Below are 20,730 nucleotides of genomic sequence, written 5' to 3' on the forward strand. Positions count from 1 at the left end.
TTTCATCCTGTCTTTGTCCTTTCGTGGTGTCACGGGCAGTATTTGTTCCTCTGTGCTGTGAGTGTTGCTGAGCGATGTGTGAGTCCGGTCTCCTCGGTATCAGCACACCTGGGTTTTTGGTTTTGTTGTGTTTTTTTTAAAACAGGAATCCCAGGCTTTCTGATTTATGTCTCCTTTATAACTCAGAGTGGGTCCTTTCATTGATGCAGGAGGTGAAAGGAGCTTGAACTGTGCATTTCTCTATCTGTTAATTTGTTAACGCAATCGATGCAATATTCACTCCTTGGTTTGTCCTATTCTGACTTCCCTCTGAAAGCAAATACCAATAAACAACCTTCTGTGTGGTATCAAAAGGTAACGGCACAAATTGCTAAAGTGTTTCGTACAAGTAGAAGGCTAAATAACGAATAAAAGAGTTGCATGTTCAAAATAAACCTTGCTGTGGTTGGTTCCCGAGTGGTATAACCTGCTTTATAATCTCTTGTGCCAACAGCCATCAAACAGTCACAGTAGCCCCATGCACATTCCCAAGTCACCACTGCCCTCATGCATGAGAGCATCCTCTCCAGCATCAGATTCTGGTGCTTCCTCCCTCTCCCCCGCGGCCAGCAGTGCAGCCATCTCCCTCGACAACCTCACCCCAAACCACCAGGAAGAACCACACCACGGAGGAGGTGTCCTGTCCCCCCATCCCCGGGGGGACACCCCGCTTTCCTCTCCTTCAAAGTCTGGCAACAGCTCCGAAGCATCTCCTTTGCATCACCCCGCGGGCAGGAATATATTACAGGATAAAGGTATTACGTTTTTTACAATAAATCGATGCGTCGTTTTGCCTACTTACGCCTTCTTCATGAACTGCTGTTGTGTAGTAGGACCTCAGCAACTAGAAGCTATCAGCTCGTAACTTCTTTTGTCTGCCTGGCAGCAAAAAAACTACTTGTATGATGCTATAAGAAAAGGATAAAGCTGAAGATGAGATCAGGAACCGCTTCCTTTCTTTTTCTTTTTTTCTTTCTTAGAACTCACTGCAAATGCTAGGGGGATGTTGCCTTTAAGAAAAATCTTGTGGTTTGTTTTTAAAAAAAAAACCCACAAAATTATTGGACCTTGGGGCATTTCTGTATTAGAAACGTGCTTAACACAGTGTACTTACTCAGATTCTGTGGTTTTGGCACTGCTAGGTGCTTTTTTTGGAGGGCGGGGAAAGGAGTGTAAAGCAGGAATAACAGATTGTAGCTTTTAATTGCTGAGAGGCGGCTCAGTCTAGATGAAACAAGAGGTTGGTGTCTGGAGGCTCTTCATTTACAGGAAAAAAAATGCCAAGTACTTTGCTGGGGAGGTCGATCATGTTGTTATATATATATATATATTACATGTATATGCACCTTGCATTCTCTTAACTATCACAGAATATTAAAAAAAAGGGGTAAAAACTGTTCATAAGCGAGGGCTGCGGGAATAGGTCTGGATAGGTTCATAACGGATTTTGGCTTACCTAAATTAACTGAACAGAACCATTTGTTGAGGGGTTTCGTTTGTGTGTCTGAAAAGACTTGCCCCTGATTTTTTTAGTTCATACGGGGCTTTCACTTGGATTCCTAAAAGACAGGTTAATGGAGTTTAGTTGAATTTAGGATAGGTTAATATGCGCTAGCATTTTTACCTGGGTTCTGAAATCACTAGTCCAGCTTTATAGTTTCTAATTGTGTAATTGTTAATAAATCAGTTACATTCAATATTTGAATTTTTCAAGTAAAAATAAGGGTGTGAGCCTAAGAATGTGACTTTCCAAACTCGTACTTCAGCTTCAGTGCATGACTGGTTTGTCAGTGAAGCTGTAAATCCTGCATTTCCAGCTGATGAGTGAAAAATATCCTGATAAAAGTTCAGTGGAGAGGAGCCGAGTGTTATATTCACCCGCTGTGTCTCTGTGTAAAGATTGGTGTCGTGCCCTGTGACTGTTTGGTGAAGAACCAGTGCTTTTGGGCGTATCCACATTCTGATGAGTATGTGAAAATTAAGTTAAATTAAACTAAATTAAACCAGAGCAATTTAGTTCCAAATGGAAACATTGCATTTAATGTCTTACAAAAAAGAAATACCCTAAAGCAGTTGTATGGCAACAACTGCTATTTTAATGGCTTACTAATTTGGCTGTCAAACTCTTAATATTTCAGAAAAAAAGTAGGGCCCCTGTATTTGTGCTATGTGTTCAGGTGGAGGTTTTTTAGAGAGGGAACGAAAGCACGTCTGTGGACATGTGTGCCAATTGATTAATCTCTCGTTAGCAACAGTCAGCATTAGCAAACCCACACTTGTCTGGTTTTTCTGATGGGATCCTGCCACTTTGTGGGAAGAGCTGAAGCGGCACTGGAGCAATTTCCTTGGAAAATGATGAGGAATTTTGCTCCTTCCTCTTTTAGGCACAACTTTTTCATGTCTGATGTGTACAATTAATTTAATTTCTTCGGTTCCGCCTGGTTTGTGCCACTCAGTTTGTGCCGCTGCAGTGTGTGAAAATAAAAATGACAACTTTTATTCTTGAAGGTGGCCACGTTGGCAGTGGTTAAATGAGGAGTATGCATCAAAGGTGAGAGAGGAACCCTAGGAGGAGACAGGAGGGGAGCGCGCGTGGTGTAGGGCTGATGCAAAGTGGGCATCACCTGAAGCTCTCCTCAGCCTCCCTGGGGATGGGTTTCTTCTCAGGAGACTTTGCCTTGCTTTTGCCATTCCCCGTATTATTATATTTTTTTGTTTGCTGTTTTGGCATGAGGTTACTCATCAGTTGTTCTTGAACGTTTTCTTTAACATCAGGACTCGTGCTGGTCAAAATAGTGTGGCTTTTAGAGCGTGGGTATTGCAAGAAGCTTGTTTTTCTGCTTTTCCCAGGATTTATGAACCAGTCGTGCAATGAATTTTTTACTGGAATGAAAACTTGGCCAAATATTATCCACAAAGCAGCGTACAAAGTTCTGTATAAGTAGTTGAGTGTCTTGTGATAGGGCTGTGTGTTTTGGGTTAATTCTGAGGGCTTAATTTATGTCAGCTACAGTAGAAACCCACCGCTGTGCCTCCATCTGAGGGCACGTTGTGAAAGTCACCAAACTGCACGTGCTGTGAATGACTGACCTTCATTTGCTTCCTCTGGAGTATTTGGGGACACTCTTTAGGAATCACAGGAAGTGGGTCTGGATTTTTCAGTTGCTGTGTGGTTTCCTTTAGCTCCCCTATAGATCCCTGGGATGTTTTGCAGACGCAGATTCATTGGTTTGGCTTTGTGGGTGCTGCAGGTGCTTTCCTTCTCAGTCTTTAATGGTGTTTGTAGCAGAGATCAAGAATCGGTAGACGTCTCAGGGCAAATTTATTAGTTAAGCTATTTTCAATTATCTTTTTTTTTTTTTTTTCCTAATTCAGAATGATTGGATTTCAAGTTGAATGTTTATTTTAAGAAAGATGTTCAGGCCAAACAGATGACTGTTACTTAGCATGTCCATCATAAAAGGTACCTTTGGCTCCAGAGTTCAAGAAAATATTTCAGGAGTCATTTTGGAAGTAAAGCGTATATAGCAAATGAGGTCTGTAAAGGGGAACTTAAGCAGCTACTGCTGATTTAGAAATGGATTCACTGTAATGTTTACGATCTTTGGTGTTGTTCAACTCACTCTATATTCATTAAAACTTAACCAAAATTAACTTTTCTTCAGTTAAAGTAAGATTTTTTCATTTGTATTTTCAAATGTGAAAGTATCTCATTATTTTTACTCCTCTTTGCACCATCTTCTTAAAAAAGAGAATTCACCTAATTAAGTTGTGTACTCACCCATGCGTATGTGTGTGTGTATCTGATCTGAACAGATACACAGACTGTTCTGGATGGGACGTGGAACAGCAATCAGTAGCAATTAAAAATAATAATGTACATTCTCCCGTGTACACATGTATCCTAGATGGTGCCACAAGTGCTCAGGCAGCAAGAACAACCAGCCCTCCTGTAGGGCATACGGAAAAACTAAAGCGAAAACTCGCAAATCTTGGGTAAGCATTTGTTTAAAGTACTTATTTATTTACTTTTACAAAGCCAAATTTCAGAGCTATTTCCTGATGTTCTCTAATGTTCTTGTAGGGCTCCCTTGCGAAGGAGTTCAAACAAGGGCAAGAAGCGGAAAGAGAAGGACTCTGCTCGGGTGACCTCTGGCAGTAGGTACGGCATTGGGGGTGCGAGGGGTGATACCCCACAAACATGGGAAAAGCCTCCTCAGCTGGGCAGATGGGAACGGTCACGGTCCCACTGACTTCACAGGAATAGTGTTAGGCTTTGAGACAACCTTCTGAGCTTACAAACCCAGATTTCTTAACTAATGAAAGACTGACATATCATCTAAAAATACTTGGATGCTTATCATATGGTGGCATCACCACTACTGTTGCATCCACTAATGGGAGGGCTGGCCTACAAGGTGCACACACAGGCAGTTAGTGACACCCTGAACCAGAAAACTTGACACAATTCCACATACGTGAAGTCCCCAAAGGGAGGATGGGTGGCAGCCCCATGGCACCCACATCGGGAGAGTTTCCCTCAGAAGTGGTGTGAGGGTGTTGTCTCTACAGCCCAAAGCTGTATAAGCTCCGTGAAAGAAAGGAGGTGATGATCAAAAGGCAGCATCCCGTTACGGTTACGTTCATTACAGCGACTGATTGATGTGGAATTAATCACGCTGTCAGATGGATATTACATGCATTGTTTTGCCATTGCCAAAAAACAGCACTGGGGATGTGTAAATAGAATCCTGAATTGTTTCCTAAGACTGCCACTAATGTTACATATATAAAAAACTCCCCATTTAAGTAAGTAGCACATATTCCCCTGTCTGGAGCCAGGTGATTCGGGCAACATCATCTGTTTTTTCTTTCTACTTTTCGAGCAATTCCTTTTATGAGGGAATATAGTGATAGGAGCAGGGGTAGTGGTTTTAAACTGAAAGAGGGGAGATGGAGATGAGATGTGGGGAAGAACTTCTTTGCTGTGAGGGTGGTGAGAGCCTGGCCCAGGTTGCCCAGAGAAGCTGTGGCTGCCCCATCCCTGGAGGGGTTCAAGGGCAGGTTGGAGGGGGCTTGGAGCAACCTGGTGTGGTGGGAGGTGTCCCTGCCCAGGGCAGGGGGATGGAGCTCAATGATCTTGAAGGTCCTTTCCAACCCAAATCATTCCTTGATTCTGTGATTCTATGAGGGAGGAGTACAGGACAGGGTCAGATACATCAACCTCTCTTTACGTAGCTAGAGGGAGGAAGGATTCTTCTGCTTCCCCGGGTGGGGGTCCTTTGACAACCTCAGTTTCACCCACACAGAAGGGAGGCATCACAATATACAAAGCTCTCGTGATTGTTACTAATGGTTTAGAAGCTGTCCAGAAGGTAGAAGTTGAGGGGAGATTTCCATACCTGCAATTTACTGGTGTTTAATGCTCTGAAACAGTTATATATACTTTGATATAAATAATATGAGACTATGACATATGCATCAGTTTTTTGAGGCAGACACTTTGCATGGGTATTTTTAATTTACATACTGTACTCTTGACATGATACAGTTAGCAAATAATTTAGGCATTTTGTTTTATAACTGTTATCTTTGCCTTGATCACTTTATCCACTGCCATCTCTGTGACTACAAAGGGAGAAGCTGACAATATCACAGAGGTCTTTCTTTCAGTTTCCTGTATTAATATTCTTAATATTTAATAACTTTAATATCAAGACAATGGTGCTCTGTGAGTGTTCAGCTGTTGTAAGAAAGGCACATCTCCATAGGTGGGTACGGCTGCACCTGATTCATCCTGCCTGTGCTGGAAATCCAAGGCAGACCCTCCCTGGGAGGCAGAGCTGGTGTGGGTCGGTGCTGTCTTATCTCTGGCGAGATGCTGAGATGCTGCCAGGGCTGAGGAACACCCTGACATGGTGTGGGGCTGCTTGGCTGGGGCTGGTTCCCCCCGAGCAGCGGGAGAACAGGCGTTTTTGGCTGGTGCCTGTCTCCCTGTGCTGGGTGTGTGCTGTCTGAGAGAGCTGGAGGCAGGAAAAGAAGAATCAAAAGAACTCACTATTTTTCTTCTGTAGCTGAAAAAGAGATTTCAGGCATGTCCCTGCCAGCTGGGTGCCGCTCGCTTCTTTAGTCACAGTTAGGGGGAATGTCACTCTTTTTTACAGTTAACGGCCTCTGCAGTGTTTTGCTTTCTCTTGTTTTGTAACCTAACGGGTGTTCCTGCTCCTTTCTGTTGAACAGGACCGTCAGAGAGATGCTGCAGAGATCAGCAACCAGCAAATGGTTAGCCACAGAGCGAGCCTCCTCCCTCCCACACTGCGTGCCCTTGGCGTGGCACGGAGAGAGTGGCAAGGGGTCCACCTCCTCCAGCAACCTGCCGTCGCCCACCAGCTCAACCGAGCCCTCCTCCGAAAATATAAGCCCAGCTAAAAAAGGGTCAAAGGTAGAAAATCAAAACTACCTTCTTCCCGCTGTGTGGAGCGGCACAATTGGCTTCGTGTCTCTGGGAGAAGAACAGGCCAATCTGTGACCCCTACAATAAACAGCGCATGGTGTTCATTGTACCTCCCAGCAGAGCATCCCTGTCCTCGGACCCTCCTGCCCTCTGCCTCTTTACTCTCTCTTGCCGTCCATCATTAACTGGGGGAACTAACCGTGGTGTGCTGTACCGTGACACAAACCAGTGGTGCCAGTGGGAGTTAGCATTTGGAGCCAGTGAGCCAATGCTAGAGGGGTGTATTCGCTTAGAGAGAGTTTCTGCATTCTTCAGGACTGATTGTGGGGAGACCCGGCCCCTGCTGTGTTTGCCAGTGAAGAAATGCTGAATGCCTTCAGTCGTCTGCCTTTTTTCCCCCCCCTGTAATGAAATCTGTTTGTCATGCATGCTGGATGGTGGATTTAATTCTCTGTATGAAGATGCTTGAACTGTAAATATGAACTATTGCGATTCAACACGTCTGTGTGATTCCTTTCTATGTGCATGAGTGTTTCAGCATGATAACTCCTTAAATAACCCTTTAATTATAGTGATATACTTTGCTTTTTCGTGTTTATTTTCACTTCTGGAAAAATGTTTCTCTGCCTGTATCTCCTTATAACTTGCAGCAGTTGATTTTTTTTTTATATGGGTCTGGTAAAAGAAGCAGGAGCAGTTATCAGCTTTATCTCCGGGAATATGGAGCAGAACTCGGATTTCTTTGTCTTCTCCAAACACATGTGTGTACACAACAGGCATTGCTTACTCTTTCAGTGCCAAAAGCTGGTGATTCCCTACTCCTGCTGTGCCCCAGGCTGTGTTACCTTGTGGGGGGAGAGCCCCACAGGGCCAGCCAGCCCGAATTAGACCCACAGAGGAGACCCCTAAAGAGAAATTAATTGGTTACCTCATTTCTTTTGAAAAAGAAAGGTCAGGATTAGATGTCTGAGTCCTGTTTGTCCCTTTAAACAAACATGGTATAAAAATAATTTTGCAGTGGGGAAAAAAGCACCCCCCTTTATTGCTGTTGGGCTGGAGGGGGTGTCCTGCTGCCATCGTTATCAGCAGGCTTGGCTACCTTGTGTTTTTCCTACAGAAAATTAAATTTTAAAGACTTAAATTCATCGTAAGGCTGAAGCTTGCATAAAATGGAGGTGAAAGCAAAATCAGAGTACTTAAAAAGATGTTCTTCGCACACCAGGAGGTAGAGCTGTTGAACTCCTGGCCTTGGAACCCTGTGGGGGCTAAAAGTTTGCTGCTCGGATTTTCTTCTCCCCTAAAAAGAGCTGGGAAAAGCAGAACAGGAATTCTAAATGTAGGTGTGAGAAAACTGATCACAAAAACGCTTTGATGTTCTCTGTAAAGTTTGCAGACTCTCAAATTAGCCATTCCTGTGCTGCTGCTCGAGTGCGGGACCAATATTTAGGTGCAAAACTAAAAGGACCAACACTTGATATTTTTGGAAGGCTTCTCGTTTTCAGGAAAGACAGGTCAAATATCTTTGGGGCGGGGGGAGGATAAAAAGATAACTTTTTTTAGTGTTGTTTTTGGTTTTGATGTTTGGATCCAGTTTTTGAAGTTGAATGTCAAAGATTAATTGAATTTGATATTCACTTAGAGAGATTGGAGGTCTCCATATCGTCAGCTATATGTTCAATTTAAATGGAATATCACAGCGGTTTTAATTATTATTTTTTTTAGATTTTGTTTTTTGTGACATACTTGTTAATTTTTGTCTTCTTCTGGTGGTGATTTTGCTTTATTCCTGCAAAATATGTGCACACTTTTTCTCTTCTTTGCTGGAAGGTGTGATGTCCGTCACTGCATTGTTGAGAAAAAACGGTGTTTGTTTTATGGTTATTATTTCAGTAAATAACATTCAATATCCAAAATCTCTTTTACTTTCAATTTCATTTTTTTCTAAAGGTGTAGTCAAAGAGGGAAGACCTTTTCACTTTTCTAGGAGATTATTTGGGACTCAGAAGTGGACTCACAGGATGGTCTTCTTGCTCTTCCCATAGCAGCTCTCCCCTCTCTCTGCTAATTAACCCTCTGTCCAGTTCTCTGTGCTGCTGCCTGGGCTAAGCTTGTCCTGAATATGTGGAGGACACTAAAATACTAGTGATTAACCCCGTAGAAGCAGTAATTTAGCTCCAGCATAAGAGCCTGAATCTTAAGAGGGAGCCTGGAAATTGCTTTCAGACCCCCTTGCTATTCATCGAGGCATTACGATGGCAAAGGTGTCTTTTGAAGTACGCAGTGGTGAAAATCCTGTGTATTCTATAAATATTAACAATACTAAAAGTTAAGCTTTCTCCTGTGTGTTGTCCCTGCTTTGGTGGATGATTGAAATCACTCCTGAACTATGCCAGCCTGGAAGCCAGAAAGCAAATTTCCCTTTTAGGGGCACAAATGAGATCATTTGCTCATTCTAACTCATTTTTTTCTCCACAGAATTTCACGTTCAATGACGATTTCAGCCCCAGCAGCACAAGTTCCGCGGATTTGAGTGGTTTAGGAGCAGAACCTAAAGCCCCAGGTTTCTCGCACTCTTTGGTGCTGTCGTCAGACGAGGTAAGCTGATGAAATTGGTTAAGGTGGGAAATTATTGTTTTCTTTCTCCGGTGGCATTTTGCTTGATAGTTATATAATTATCAAATAATAAAGTGGTATTTTTCAGGCAGTAGAATGGGAGAAGAAAATGAACCTTGGTTTCTAGATTATGATTTTTCTGGTTCATATGATGACTTGAAATAAAGGTCCTATGGTATTACGGTAGGAAAGCAGAATGCTGTTCGTTTCCTAAGAGATGCTGTATCCTCACAGTTCTGAACAGATCTTTCCTGCATTCTAAATATGTGTGTGTGGATCCATAGAGAGATATATATATACACATACACTAAACTAGACGTAATTGAGGCAATTTTGAGACAATACTCAGTATAGTTTGGTAAACATAGTTGCAACGCAAGGCACCTTCACCTGGATTAAGTTTTATTTTGCTACATTTCAATAATAATGACCTGTACATGCAGTAGTGGTGTGTTGCTGTACCTGGCTGGATGTACATCGATCAGATGTCCATGTGTCAATCCACTGGCAGTCTTTGTGCTCGCTTTGCACGGTGGATTTGAATTCAGTTGCTTCAAACCAGAGCTTTTTCAAGCAAAGATAATGGGAAAAAGCATTCCTAACGCCGTACATCGGTGACTTAATTGAGCTGAATACAATATATTGAAAATACTTTTCTTAAGGCCTGAGCTCTGTAGCTCAGTGAAGCTGCACAGTTTGACTCTGGAAACCTGTGCTTTCATTCTTTTACAAACACTCCTTAAGAACTTCACTTTTTTTCATGTGAAGTTTGAGCCAGAGTTTTTTTCTAGGGAGGAGGAACTTGAAGTATCTATGTCTTATGTTTTTAATGATGGTGAGGTTTGTTCTGTTGCTGCCTCGTGCTCTGCCAGGGTTTAAGGGAGAACTGTTCTGTGCAACCCCATTTGCCAAAATGCAAGTCTAAAAACACCAACTGTTCTTTAGAAGTTACTTACTGCAAAAAATTATAAGAATCACAGGAGAGTGCAGACAGGTCTGTGTATTCTGTGGATTACTAAAAATAACAGTGCTGTATCCTCACAGTTCTGAACAGATCTTTCCTGCATTCTAAATATGTATGTGTGGATCCATAGAGAGATAGATATATATATATATATATACTGTGTGTGGATCCATAGAGAGATATATATATACACATACACTAAACTAGACGTAATTGAGGCAATTTTGAGACAATACTCAGTATAGTTTGGTAAACATAGTTGCAACGCAAGGCACCTTCACCTGGATTAAGTTTTATTTTGCTACATTTCAATAATAATGACCTGTACATGCAGTAGTGGTGTGTTGCTGTACCTGGCTGGATGTACATCGATCAGATGTCCATGTGTCAATCCACTGGCAGTCTTTGTGCTCGCTTTGCACGGTGGATTTGAATTCAGTTGCTTCAAACCAGAGCTTTTTCAAGCAAAGATAATGGGAAAAAGCATTCCTAACGCCGTACATCGGTGACTTAATTGAGCTGAATACAATATATTGAAAATACTTTTCTTAAGGCCTGAGCTCTGTAGCTCAGTGAAGCTGCACAGTTTGACTCTGGAAACCTGTGCTTTCATTCTTTTACAAACACTCCTTAAGAACTTCACTTTTTTTCATGTGAAGTTTGAGCCAGAGTTTTTTTCTAGGGAGGAGGAACTTGAAGTATCTATGTCTTATGTTTTTAATGATGGTGAGGTTTGTTCTGTTGCTGCCTCGTGCTCTGCCAGGGTTTAAGGGAGAACTGTTCTGTGCAACCCCATTTGCCAAAATGCAAGTCTAAAAACACCAACTGTTCTTTAGAAGTTACTTACTGCAAAAAATTATAAGAATCACAGGAGAGTGCAGACAGGTCTGTGTATTCTGTGGATTACTAAAAATAACAGAGTCATCACTTACAATTTCTTTAGTATTAGTACTATCTTGGTAATACATTTCATTTTCTTACCGTGTTTCATTCCCCTTATATGATGCGTTTTATTGTGACAATGCCCTGTTCCCAGTGGTATTGGATTAGAAGCTGGGATTTTGGTTGTTCAGCTCTCTCTGTTATCACCAATAAAATACAAAGCCTGTTGAGGAGGAGCTCAGGAGAAGCCCCTGCAGCCCCTGGCCGGGGATGAGGCCAGTCCCACAGCCCATCGCTGCCAGCGCCCCTGGGCTCAGGCTCCTCTGCCAGATCCTCAGGATTATTGGAAGGAGGAGAAAAAAATGGAAATGTGGGGAGGGAACCCAGTTCTTGCAGGTTTTTTTCCTCTAATTAAGGAGTTTTTGCTCTTGCAATTGGAGCCATCAGGAAGGTTCCCCCTGGTTCTAGGGTGCCTGGACCAGGAGCTGCGAGGGGGTTTCTTTGGCACAGTCTCAGGTTTAGCTGCCAAACCATGTGTGTGCTGAGCTTCCAACATAACCTCTGCTTCTGGAAGTAATTTTTTTGTTTTAAAGAAATCTCTTTGGTTTTGAGTAGCCATATCTGTTTGCAAATCTTTGGTGCTGCCCTTGCCTGAACTTTTACATGCTGTTACATGTTCTGTATTTTGTTTCTATAATGCTTTTCTTTCCCATTTCTTTGTTGCTCCCTCACTCAGAGCCTGGATATGATTGATGATGAGGTGAGAAACTGGTGTGCTGTTGTGGTGAACCCTGTGACCATCGCGTGGCAACCTGTCCTCTCATTGGCAGATGCACATTCCTTGTTTTACCCTGTCGTGTGGCAAAAACCCCTCGTTCGAGCACAACGTGCAGATGTCACTGGCTCCTCTCCCCTTGTCTTCGCTTCCCCTCTCCTTCCTGCCCAGGGTTCTGGAGGCCGTAGCAAATTGCAGTTTTTATGGAATGCTGGAAGGGGGAGGAGGGTCCGTGGGGGAGCAAACCCACCCGGCCCAGCATCAGCTGCTCCCAGCTCCTGCTGGCGATAGGAGAAGGGAAGAATAGTGCTTAAACTGTCTTCTCCCCAGCCCCGAGAGCTGCCAGCACCATCTCACCCGGCGCAGAAGTCTCTCTGGCAGCGGGGCCGGGGGCAGCTGCTTTGCTGGCCACGGCTGGGACAGAGCAGCGTTTGTTTTGGGCCCCTGTTTTGGAGTGGCAGAGCAGGGACATGGGGCTGCCCCCGGCAGCTGACACCCCCACCTGCTCTTCCTGGTGCTGTTACTGTGCCTTCCTCCTCCTCCTCCTCAGCACAAGGTGACGGGAGCAGGGGCCAGGGCTGTGGGACCTCTGTGTGTTCCTCTGTGTCATCTCATGGTCCTCCATAGACAGTCTCAGTCTCACTGGCTGTTTGGTGTCATCCCTTTGAACTTTAGAGTGGTTTTCTGAGGCTCTTTTTGCCCTGAATTTCTTGTTTCATAGCTTAGGCACATCGTAAAGACCAGTGAATGAGCCCAGGAAGTGGAATGCAGAAATCACTGCATCCTTTAGAAACAAGTCTAATTGGAAGTATAGCTTAGGCACATCGTAAAGACCAGTAAATGAGCCCAGGATGCATCCTTTAGAAACAAGTCTAATTGGAAGGATGACAATCTCGCAAGGGAGCAGGAGCGTAGAATCACAGATACACACCTGTTTTGAATTGTGCCACCCGGCCATTTCACCCCGTTTGGGCTAAAAGGAATGCCACTTCCTTTTTCTTCTTCTGTTTATACATAGAAGACTTTCTGGGTATCAATTCTCAGATACCTGGTGATGTACAGGTGTAATACAGCAGTGTGAAATTGTTGCTATTGCAGTGTAAAGACAGTCCAGGTACCTCTGCTCTGATGCTGGCAGTTTGTACAGGGGAAAAAAAAAAAAAAGGTTGTAACTCGTCCGTGTTACCCTTTTAATAGCAGTGGTGTGCATTTTTGTGGCAGATCCTGGACGAGGGACAGTCCCCGAAGCACAGCCAGTGCCAGAGCCGCGCGGTGCCGGAGTGGAGCGTGCAGCAGGTTTCCCACTGGCTGATGAGCCTCAACCTGGAGCAGTACGTCTCCGAATTCAGCGCCCACAACATCAACGGGGAGCATCTCCTCCAGCTGGACGGCAGCAAGCTCAAGGTGAGGGGCTGCGGGACTGACCGCAGCCTTTATTGTCACTTCAGGGCATCTTAAGGGAGGTAAGAATTCGGCCAGAAAGCGGTGAATCCCTGTGTTGTGGGGTGGTGCTAGGCTGGAATAACAAACACTGCGTGTGTAAATCCTGTAGCAGCACGTGGAAGCGGTATTCCATGCGTGGATCCCTCATCAGCTCTCTTTGCAAAAGGGTGATTCAGAGAAAACAGTAAATAGAAATACATCAGAAGCAGCGACTGAAAAACGGATTTCTGGGCGGCTGGAGGCAGAAGCTGATGCCAATTGTACTGTGTCAGAACTAAACACGGTTTTGATGTATAAATTCTGCGCTGTTTCTTGTAGCGAAAACACGAGCCTGCTGTTGTCAGAAACAATTACAGGAGGGAGCTGTTGGAGGCTCAGTAGATCTGAAAGTCAAAGTTTAGTCTTTCCTTTCTGCATTTTTTTGCTGGCATTTCCCCAGCTCCAGGGGTTTTAGAGGGGAACAGGTGGACTTTTGGCTAAGGCTTAGCAGTGAGAATTGGAAAGTTTTGTTCTGTGTAGACCTAGATGACTTCAGGCAATAGTTAATTTATCTCATTTGATCAATGAAATCAGTGTTGGTGGTGGCAGTGAGATCTAACTCTTTAATATTCTAGAGATGGAAAGCATGGAAAGTAGTTCAGAATTGTACTATTTACACATCAATAACATATCTGAGTCTGTCTCAAGTTTGCTTAGTTCTTACAGTCTTCTACCTCAGAAGAGTTATTATCAGAATATGAAAAAAAAAATGTGATAAACTGTATGAAATGATTTTTCTTTTTTAATTCTGTTTCCTCCACCTCAGGCTCTTGGTATAACATCTTCCCAGGACAGAGCAATCATTAAAAAAAAGCTAAAGGAAATGAAAGCATCCCTGGAGAAGGCTCGCAAAGCTCAAGAGGAAAGTAGTACAGAATTGTACTATTTACACATCAATAACATATCTGAGTCTGTCTCAAGTTTGCTTATAGTTCTTACAGTCTTCTACCTCAGAAGAGTTATTATCAGAATATGAAAAAAAAAATGTGATAAACTGTATGAAATGATTTTTCTTTTTTAATTCTGTTTCCTCCACCTCAGGCTCTTGGTATAACATCTTCCCAGGACAGAGCAATCATTAAAAAAAAGCTAAAGGAAATGAAAGCATCCCTGGAGAAGGCTCGCAAAGCTCAAGAGAAAATGGAGAAGCAAAGGGAAAAGCTTCGGAAGAAGGAACAAGAGCAGCTGCAGAGGAAATCGAAGAAAGCAGAGAAGCCTTCATCAGATGTGACAGAGGGCACTAACGAGCAGTGACCAGCCGGAGCTGGGAAAAGCTGGGGAGGTGGGGGCAGGCCAAGGGGAGAGGAACTCGTACCCAGCCTGGTGCCCCTTCAGCTTTCCTGCCCTCATTACTGGGAGTGTGTGCAGAGGGCCGGGGCTGTGCGCAGGAGGACTATGGAAATCTCCAGGGTGTAGGTTTATTTTCCCTCATCTCCAGTCCACACTCGTCGTTGTTGCCCTGTGAAACCACCCCCAGCCCCTCGGTGCGTTCCCTTGTTGCTGAGAGCTGACAGATCTCCTCTCCGTGTGGCGGTGTTCTCCTTCCCAACTCCCCTTCTCTGTTGAGCGGCGTGCGTTGGGTCGCTGCAGGAACCAGCGTGATGCCGAGGAGCGGGGTCCTCTGCTCCCCCTCTCCCCAGCGGGGCGGCCCGTGGGAGCCACTTCACTTCCCAACTGGAAATTCAGCGTCTTTGTGGAGTTTGGGTACCCGGTTCCACCCGCTGGAGGACCTTTCATCTCCCCTCATCACCTCCCACCCACGCTGCTCCGGAAACACAACTGTTGGGTGACTTCTTATACACTGGAGATAAAGCCAGGAGAGTCGATACCCCCTGGGAGAAAGACAGTAGGTGACACTCTTTCTGTTGACTGTACAATAGTTAATCCAGGAAGGAGGCAAAGCCTTAAACGATTATGTGGGTTTACACAGAAATCTGAGGATAACATTTATCCTGTGGATATCTGAGCAAGGATGAATTTCTAACTAGAGCACAGCGCATAGATCTGTATAAATTTCATCGTGCTCCCAGTGTGTAGGCAACTTTCTTATAGCACACTCTGCTTCCGTTCTCATGTGTTTTCAACAGGAAACTGGGCTTAATTTGTTTTGAGGTTTTGTTTTCCCAAGAAAAACACCACGTCGTCAGACCCATTCTGCAGTAAGCATTGGGAGAATCAGTTTTGTGCTGTGCCGGTGTCGGAAACGATTGGCAAACTTGAGTTTGCTGAAGATTTTCAGTTTTTACAGAAGTGCACTTTAAGAAGAGGAAGAGGAGGGATTCTGGTTAATGTGAATTTGAGGACATTGCTGTTAAGATTAGTGCTGCCGTGGAGGTGAAGGTTGCTAAATCCAAAGCTGCCATATATTAACTGTTCTGATTGACCCGTTTAAAGAATATCCCTACCAAAAGGTGAAGTTTTGGGCATAGGCTGTAGAGTGTTTTGATGGCTTAGAAGTGGTGGTATCACGTCCTTCAGAGATCCCTGTTGTCCTGCTCTGTGAGGCCATCGGTGGAGCGTTGACTGTGCCAGTGTGTAGCTCACACGGCATGGTGTTACTGCCTCTTAAGGGCGGTATTAAAATAGTCAATATTTCTTCAAAAGAAGGGACAGACAACAGGCAAATACCCACAGGGAGGAGCTGGAGGCGTTCTCTTGCTGCTCTGTAGCCAAAGCTGGCCACACAGCAACCTTTATCCTTGAGACACGGCTTCCCTCCCGTGCCTCTGGGAAGTTGCCGTCGTCATCTCCCCATGCCAGCCCAGGAATTGGTTAGGGTGTTGATGCAAAGTTTGAGTCTTGAGCTTAAAAATTTTTCCAGTCTAAAAAAAAAAAAAAAAAAAAAATCCAAATATTGAATTCTTTCGAAGGAAATGTTTGTTCTGGTTTGGCTTGGCTTCTCTTCTGCTCCGTCCTTTATGACATTTGTATCTGTGTCTGTAAAGTTCTCTGATTTGAAGCAGTTGGGGAGAAATATTTATAGTTAAATTTCTTTTGATCCTAATAATTCCTTTGACATATAAAATGGTCTGTAAACGGAAAGAGGCTCGTTTGTTCAAAACTAATACACACCAGAGCTACTTAGTATTAGCGTTATTGTTCCTTCCAAATCCGATTTCTACAAGTTTCTGATGTACATATTATTCAGATCTAAAGATGAAATTGCTGTAAGAAGCTACTTCCTGCTATTTCTTGTGATACATTTCTTGAGACAGACCACTGGCAAAAAAAAATGCACCTGCTAACAAGAATTCCACATTGCAGTGAGTCTTTCTGCACTCTTTGTAGGAGAAAAATTACACAGATTTTTAACGGCGTCGTAAAGCTACTGCTCTGTTCCACCTGAGTCAGAGAGGTTATCCGAAAGAAACTGGAAATTTAATGTTTTAAATACGATGTTGATAAACGCATTCAATGGTGATTTTGTTTTTAAATTATGTTTACATTGTAGTAATGTTTAAGTGGTTGTATATAGTAATCTAAGGTGATGTCCCTGTTTTATGTTCTTTGTTTTCCTAGAAACCTGAGCAGGCGGTTTGCATTATACACTGAGTTTTCATTGTTGCTACTTAGAACAGTGCCTAGTTAAGCTCTCCACAAATCAGTCTTACTCTGCGGAATAGCTAATTCAACTTAAGTTCTTTAAGTATTCAGGGTTTTTTTATTGCTTTGTGGTAATGTTATTTTGTAATTCTCGGAGTAAAAAAAAAAACCCATAACAAAACCCACAACAAAAACCTAGCTGAAAAAAAAACAAACCAGTAGCTTAAATTGAAAACAGAAGCATAAAATGCATTTTGATCAGCACGTGAAAACTAAGCAAACCAAGCCATGTCAAGAGTTTTGCTCTTCTTTCTGTGATAAAAGAGATTTACGTGGTTCCTTTTCTTAAGTCGGGTGGCTCCTTTCTGGGAGTAAGAGGTGGAAGGACCGGTGGGGTTTGGGGTTTGAAGCTCCTGTCGCTGGTCCGTGGTACCTTCAGCGTTGTGTTGCGCATTTCCCCCTTGTATCGCGTGGTGACGTACATGAGATAGGGATGTCTCATCGTTCTGAACTTGAACTTCCCTTAGAGCAGTGCCAAGTCAGACTAAGGTGGGGGTTTGTTTAATAACAGGAGACAAATACTCCACGCTCAGTGACTGAAGGACTGTCTTTTCGGGCTCCCCTGCAGATGTAGCTGGCGCCTACTTTTGCCCATTTATTTGTGGAGCTAAAGCAATTCTAATGCATTGATGGATCCAGACACTGATAAACCTCTGTGCTGGTGTCCCCACGCCTCTGGCTCTGCGTCCCTGTCATCCTTACCCCTTGGTGGGGTTCACTTCCCCCTGCTCACCATGTTGGCCAGCTCTGTAAGCCCTCGTCCTGCTCGTTGCTGGGGTATTGCCAGGCTGTGGAGATACCGAGCCTCTTAGGTGAGGAGAGGAGAACTAGGAAAAGATGGAACTCTGAAAAATAGGAAATAAAAGATAGAGCACTCAAGTTACTTTATTCCTAGGAGTGCTGGTGTTTTTACTGAGGTTCTGGAGAGCGGGGTGGCTCCTTGCTCTGCCCAGATCAGGGATGTGACTCCCTTCCAGCCAGTATCTTCCCACCAGGGGTGCTGCTCCACACCACGTACATGCTAAAACTCCCCACTTCGGTTTCAGTCTGCCCGGGTGTATGGGGACCAAGAGATGGGGCAGGAGCCCAACCTGTTCCCTGCCATTCCCAGGGTATTCCCTGCTGCTGGCATTTCACCCACCACTCCGAGCAGCTCTGCTGGTCATCACGGCAAGTGGAGCCTGTCCTAGACCGAAGGTTGGAATCCCACAGCGGGACAAAAGCCAGTATTAAAAGATGAACAGAGTTAAGTGACGTTTGTATCTCAGTGTGTACAAATGCTTCTGCATTTTTTCCAGCTTGTTACATTTTTTTGCATAGGGATCTATTGTGCTACGACTGCTCAGCTGCAGGGATACCACAAACATTGAGCTTTTGCAAGAATCACTGCACAGCTTTCCTCTGACGCTTGCCAGGCTCTCATTGACAATGTCATTGACATTGACATTGGCTTGGCACTGGGCACGGGGGCTTCCTCGTCCTTCGTTGCTTTCCCTCAAAGCCTCCTCCACCTTCATCTCCCTCCTCACGTGCTGGTGAGCGAGGGGTGGGCAATGGTGTGTGCTTTGTGAGATATTGAATTGTGTCCTGCTGTCAAGTCGGAGAAAGAAATGCCACTCTTGTTACTGGTGCAGAATCCAGTTCCACAGTTGGATGGACGATGACCATCGTCTAGTTGTGTCTGGCCAAGAAGTACCATTCCAGGTGCCCTCACAGCACCGAAAATGGAAAGGAAAGATTCGCACGGGTTTAGCTGCAGTTGGTTACGGAATCCGTACTGCCCTCTGTTGCAGTTCTCAGGGCTGACATTTTGGGGAAGTTTGCAAGAATTAAGTCTTGTGTTGATTTCTTAGCCATGAGATTACTGAGAGAAAATGTTGTCGAAGTAAAAGCAAAACCTGATCTTGCTCTTTGTAGGTGTTGCCTGGTCCCCTGCGCTACCCTCAAAGTAAGCAATAGAGGGGCTGGGCCCTGTTAATGGCATTTCCCTTATTCTGTGCTCTCCCTCACTTGAAAACCTCAGGAAACCTGTGTCCTGGTCCAGAACACTGAAAAAAACAGACATTTGAAAAAAGCAGCGCATCGTTAGTGAAGTTGTAAGTCTTTAATAGTCAAAATGGGCAGAGTGCGCAGAGCAGTTTGATGGTTTGGGTTTAGTTTTGTTAAATCAGTGATTGAAAATAATGACATCGATTGGTCTTTTTGGCAATCCTGTGGCTTGATTCCCTCTTTGAATGGAGCTCGGGGGGGCAGAGCCCACCCCCTGTGTCTCCCCGGTGTGCTCGCCCCACTCTCCGCTGGCAGCTTTGCTCGCTCTTCTTTCTGGGGGTTTCACAGATTTTTGCAGATGAGAAGATTTTTAAAGTTGTGTTAAAACTGTAGACAGATCCCCTGCAGGTCCTCCTGCATGTCGTCCTCGGGTTGTTTTTTTAGGGTGGGAAGTTGGCAGGATTGGTCTCTTGGAGGTTTTTTAGTATTCAAGGAAGGAAACCTTTTCTTCCTCTTTTTAACCCTAACTTTGATTTCTGTTGGAGCGCTTTCAGCAGCTCCTTTTTGAGCAGGAGTGAGGGGCATCCGAGGTGGCTTTACCCACTCAGCGCAGCGTGGGTCATCTGCAGATGGCACAACCCCTTTTGTCATCCTCCCGGATGTACTTTTTCCCACTGTAAAACTGATTTTTCAGAGCTGTGACACCTCCGTCGTGACACTGAGCCCTCAGATCCCTCGTTATAAAAGGAGCTTTCTGCCAGCAGCTGGCAGCAGGAATGGTGGGACTTTCACTGTGGGTGTTGAGCCGTGGTTTGAAAGATGGGCGAATGGTAAGCACTGGGGGGTTTGGTGGTGGTGCCTGGAGCTGCCTGTTCCAAAGGGAAGGGGAATGCCAGGGCAGCAGAGGTAAGGAGGAAAGGCTCATTTGGGAGCCGGGAGAGCAGAGTGAACCTCTCCTGACTCTCTTTCCCACACACATTTACTGTCCCAACAACAGCTTTTGTATTTTCCCATCACACCGTGACGGTCACTCCCTGGTCACTGCCGGGCGATGGACACGTTGCTGGAAAACCAGGCAGCCAGAGGGCTAAAATGCACTGTGCTCACTGTAAAAACTGGCTTCTTACATTGTTTTTATATGGTTAAAGAGGTGGTTGCGCTTCAATATATTTTTTTTTTCCTTTTTCTTTTTTTTTTTTTTTTCAAAGAGGTCAAATGTATATGAAGTGCATGTTATCCTGAACTTTTTTGTTTGTACATCTTGGTGTCGGATCATCTGCATGAAAGACACAGTAGTGCCATGTCTGAGCTTGTTATCTTGTGCTTGGTTGGTATGAACTTCTCTAGATTGTTGAGTTTTTCCCCAGAATAACTTGGGTTAATATTTAGTTATTGGGAGACATCGAAACCAAACATCATGGTGGCCCTTTGTTTTCTTACAGTTTAAATACAAACGACAGAGCCTTGTGGTTTAAAGTTAATTTGTTAAGTGTAAATAAATTTCTTGCCAATGAGTATTATTGTTGTTAGACAACGAATGCAATAAAATGAGAAATCCTGAATCTTTATTAGAATCTGTATCGAGTCCTGACTTTCCTGCCCAACGTGCTGCTCCTTCCAGAAGCCAGGATCAAGGGTGAGTGATAAAGGGGACGGTGGCTGCTGCCCCGGGGGGGTGGGAGATGGGGGTACACCCTGTTTGTGCTTCCCTTCCCCCTGCTCACAGCCACAGATTATTTCAATCCCAGCTGTTGGCCAAATTGGCATGGTTCTCCGGCCTCTGAGCAGATCTTGTTTACAATCTGTAATTATGTAAAAAGAAGCGAAAAAAAAAAATATAGAGTAAGGAAACAGAATGGTTGTTTTTTTTTCATGTGCAGACAAAACGTTGCAGATTGATGTAAAAATGTTTTGCAATTTGTTGCAGAT

At 44.2% G+C, this 20,730-nt stretch overlaps 1 protein-coding gene across 8 annotated transcripts in view; it reads left to right on the top strand.

Annotated features, from left to right (window-relative positions):
• PPP1R9A (protein phosphatase 1, regulatory subunit 9A) overlaps positions 1-20,372 on the top strand; it is a 104,543-nt gene extending 84,171 nt beyond the window's left edge. Inside the window, exons 12-20 of one of the 8 annotated variants that reach the window (XM_014940257.1) lie at positions 494-794; positions 3,948-4,035; positions 4,124-4,201; positions 6,280-6,481; positions 8,969-9,088; positions 11,689-11,712; positions 12,949-13,131; positions 13,976-14,053; positions 14,329-20,372. In XM_014940257.1, the coding sequence (XP_014795743.1) occupies positions 494-794; positions 3,948-4,035; positions 4,124-4,201; positions 6,280-6,481; positions 8,969-9,088; positions 11,689-11,712; positions 12,949-13,131; positions 13,976-14,053; positions 14,329-14,463 (1,209 nt within the window). In that variant the 3' untranslated portion in view covers positions 14,464-20,372. Of the gene's footprint in view, positions 1-493; positions 795-3,947; positions 4,036-4,123; positions 4,202-6,279; positions 6,482-8,968; positions 9,089-11,688; positions 11,713-12,948; positions 13,132-13,975; positions 14,054-14,250 lie in introns of all 8 variants that reach the window. The other 7 variants (XM_014940262.1, XM_014940258.1, XM_014940263.1 and 4 more) reach the window with 7 other exon arrangements.
• The last annotated feature ends 358 nt before the right edge of the window (positions 20,373-20,730 follow it).

Source organism: Calidris pugnax, unplaced genomic scaffold (genome assembly GCF_001431845.1).
Source record: "Calidris pugnax isolate Ruff unplaced genomic scaffold, ASM143184v1 scaffold76, whole genome shotgun sequence".
Lineage (NCBI taxonomy): Eukaryota > Metazoa > Chordata > Aves > Charadriiformes > Scolopacidae > Calidris > Calidris pugnax.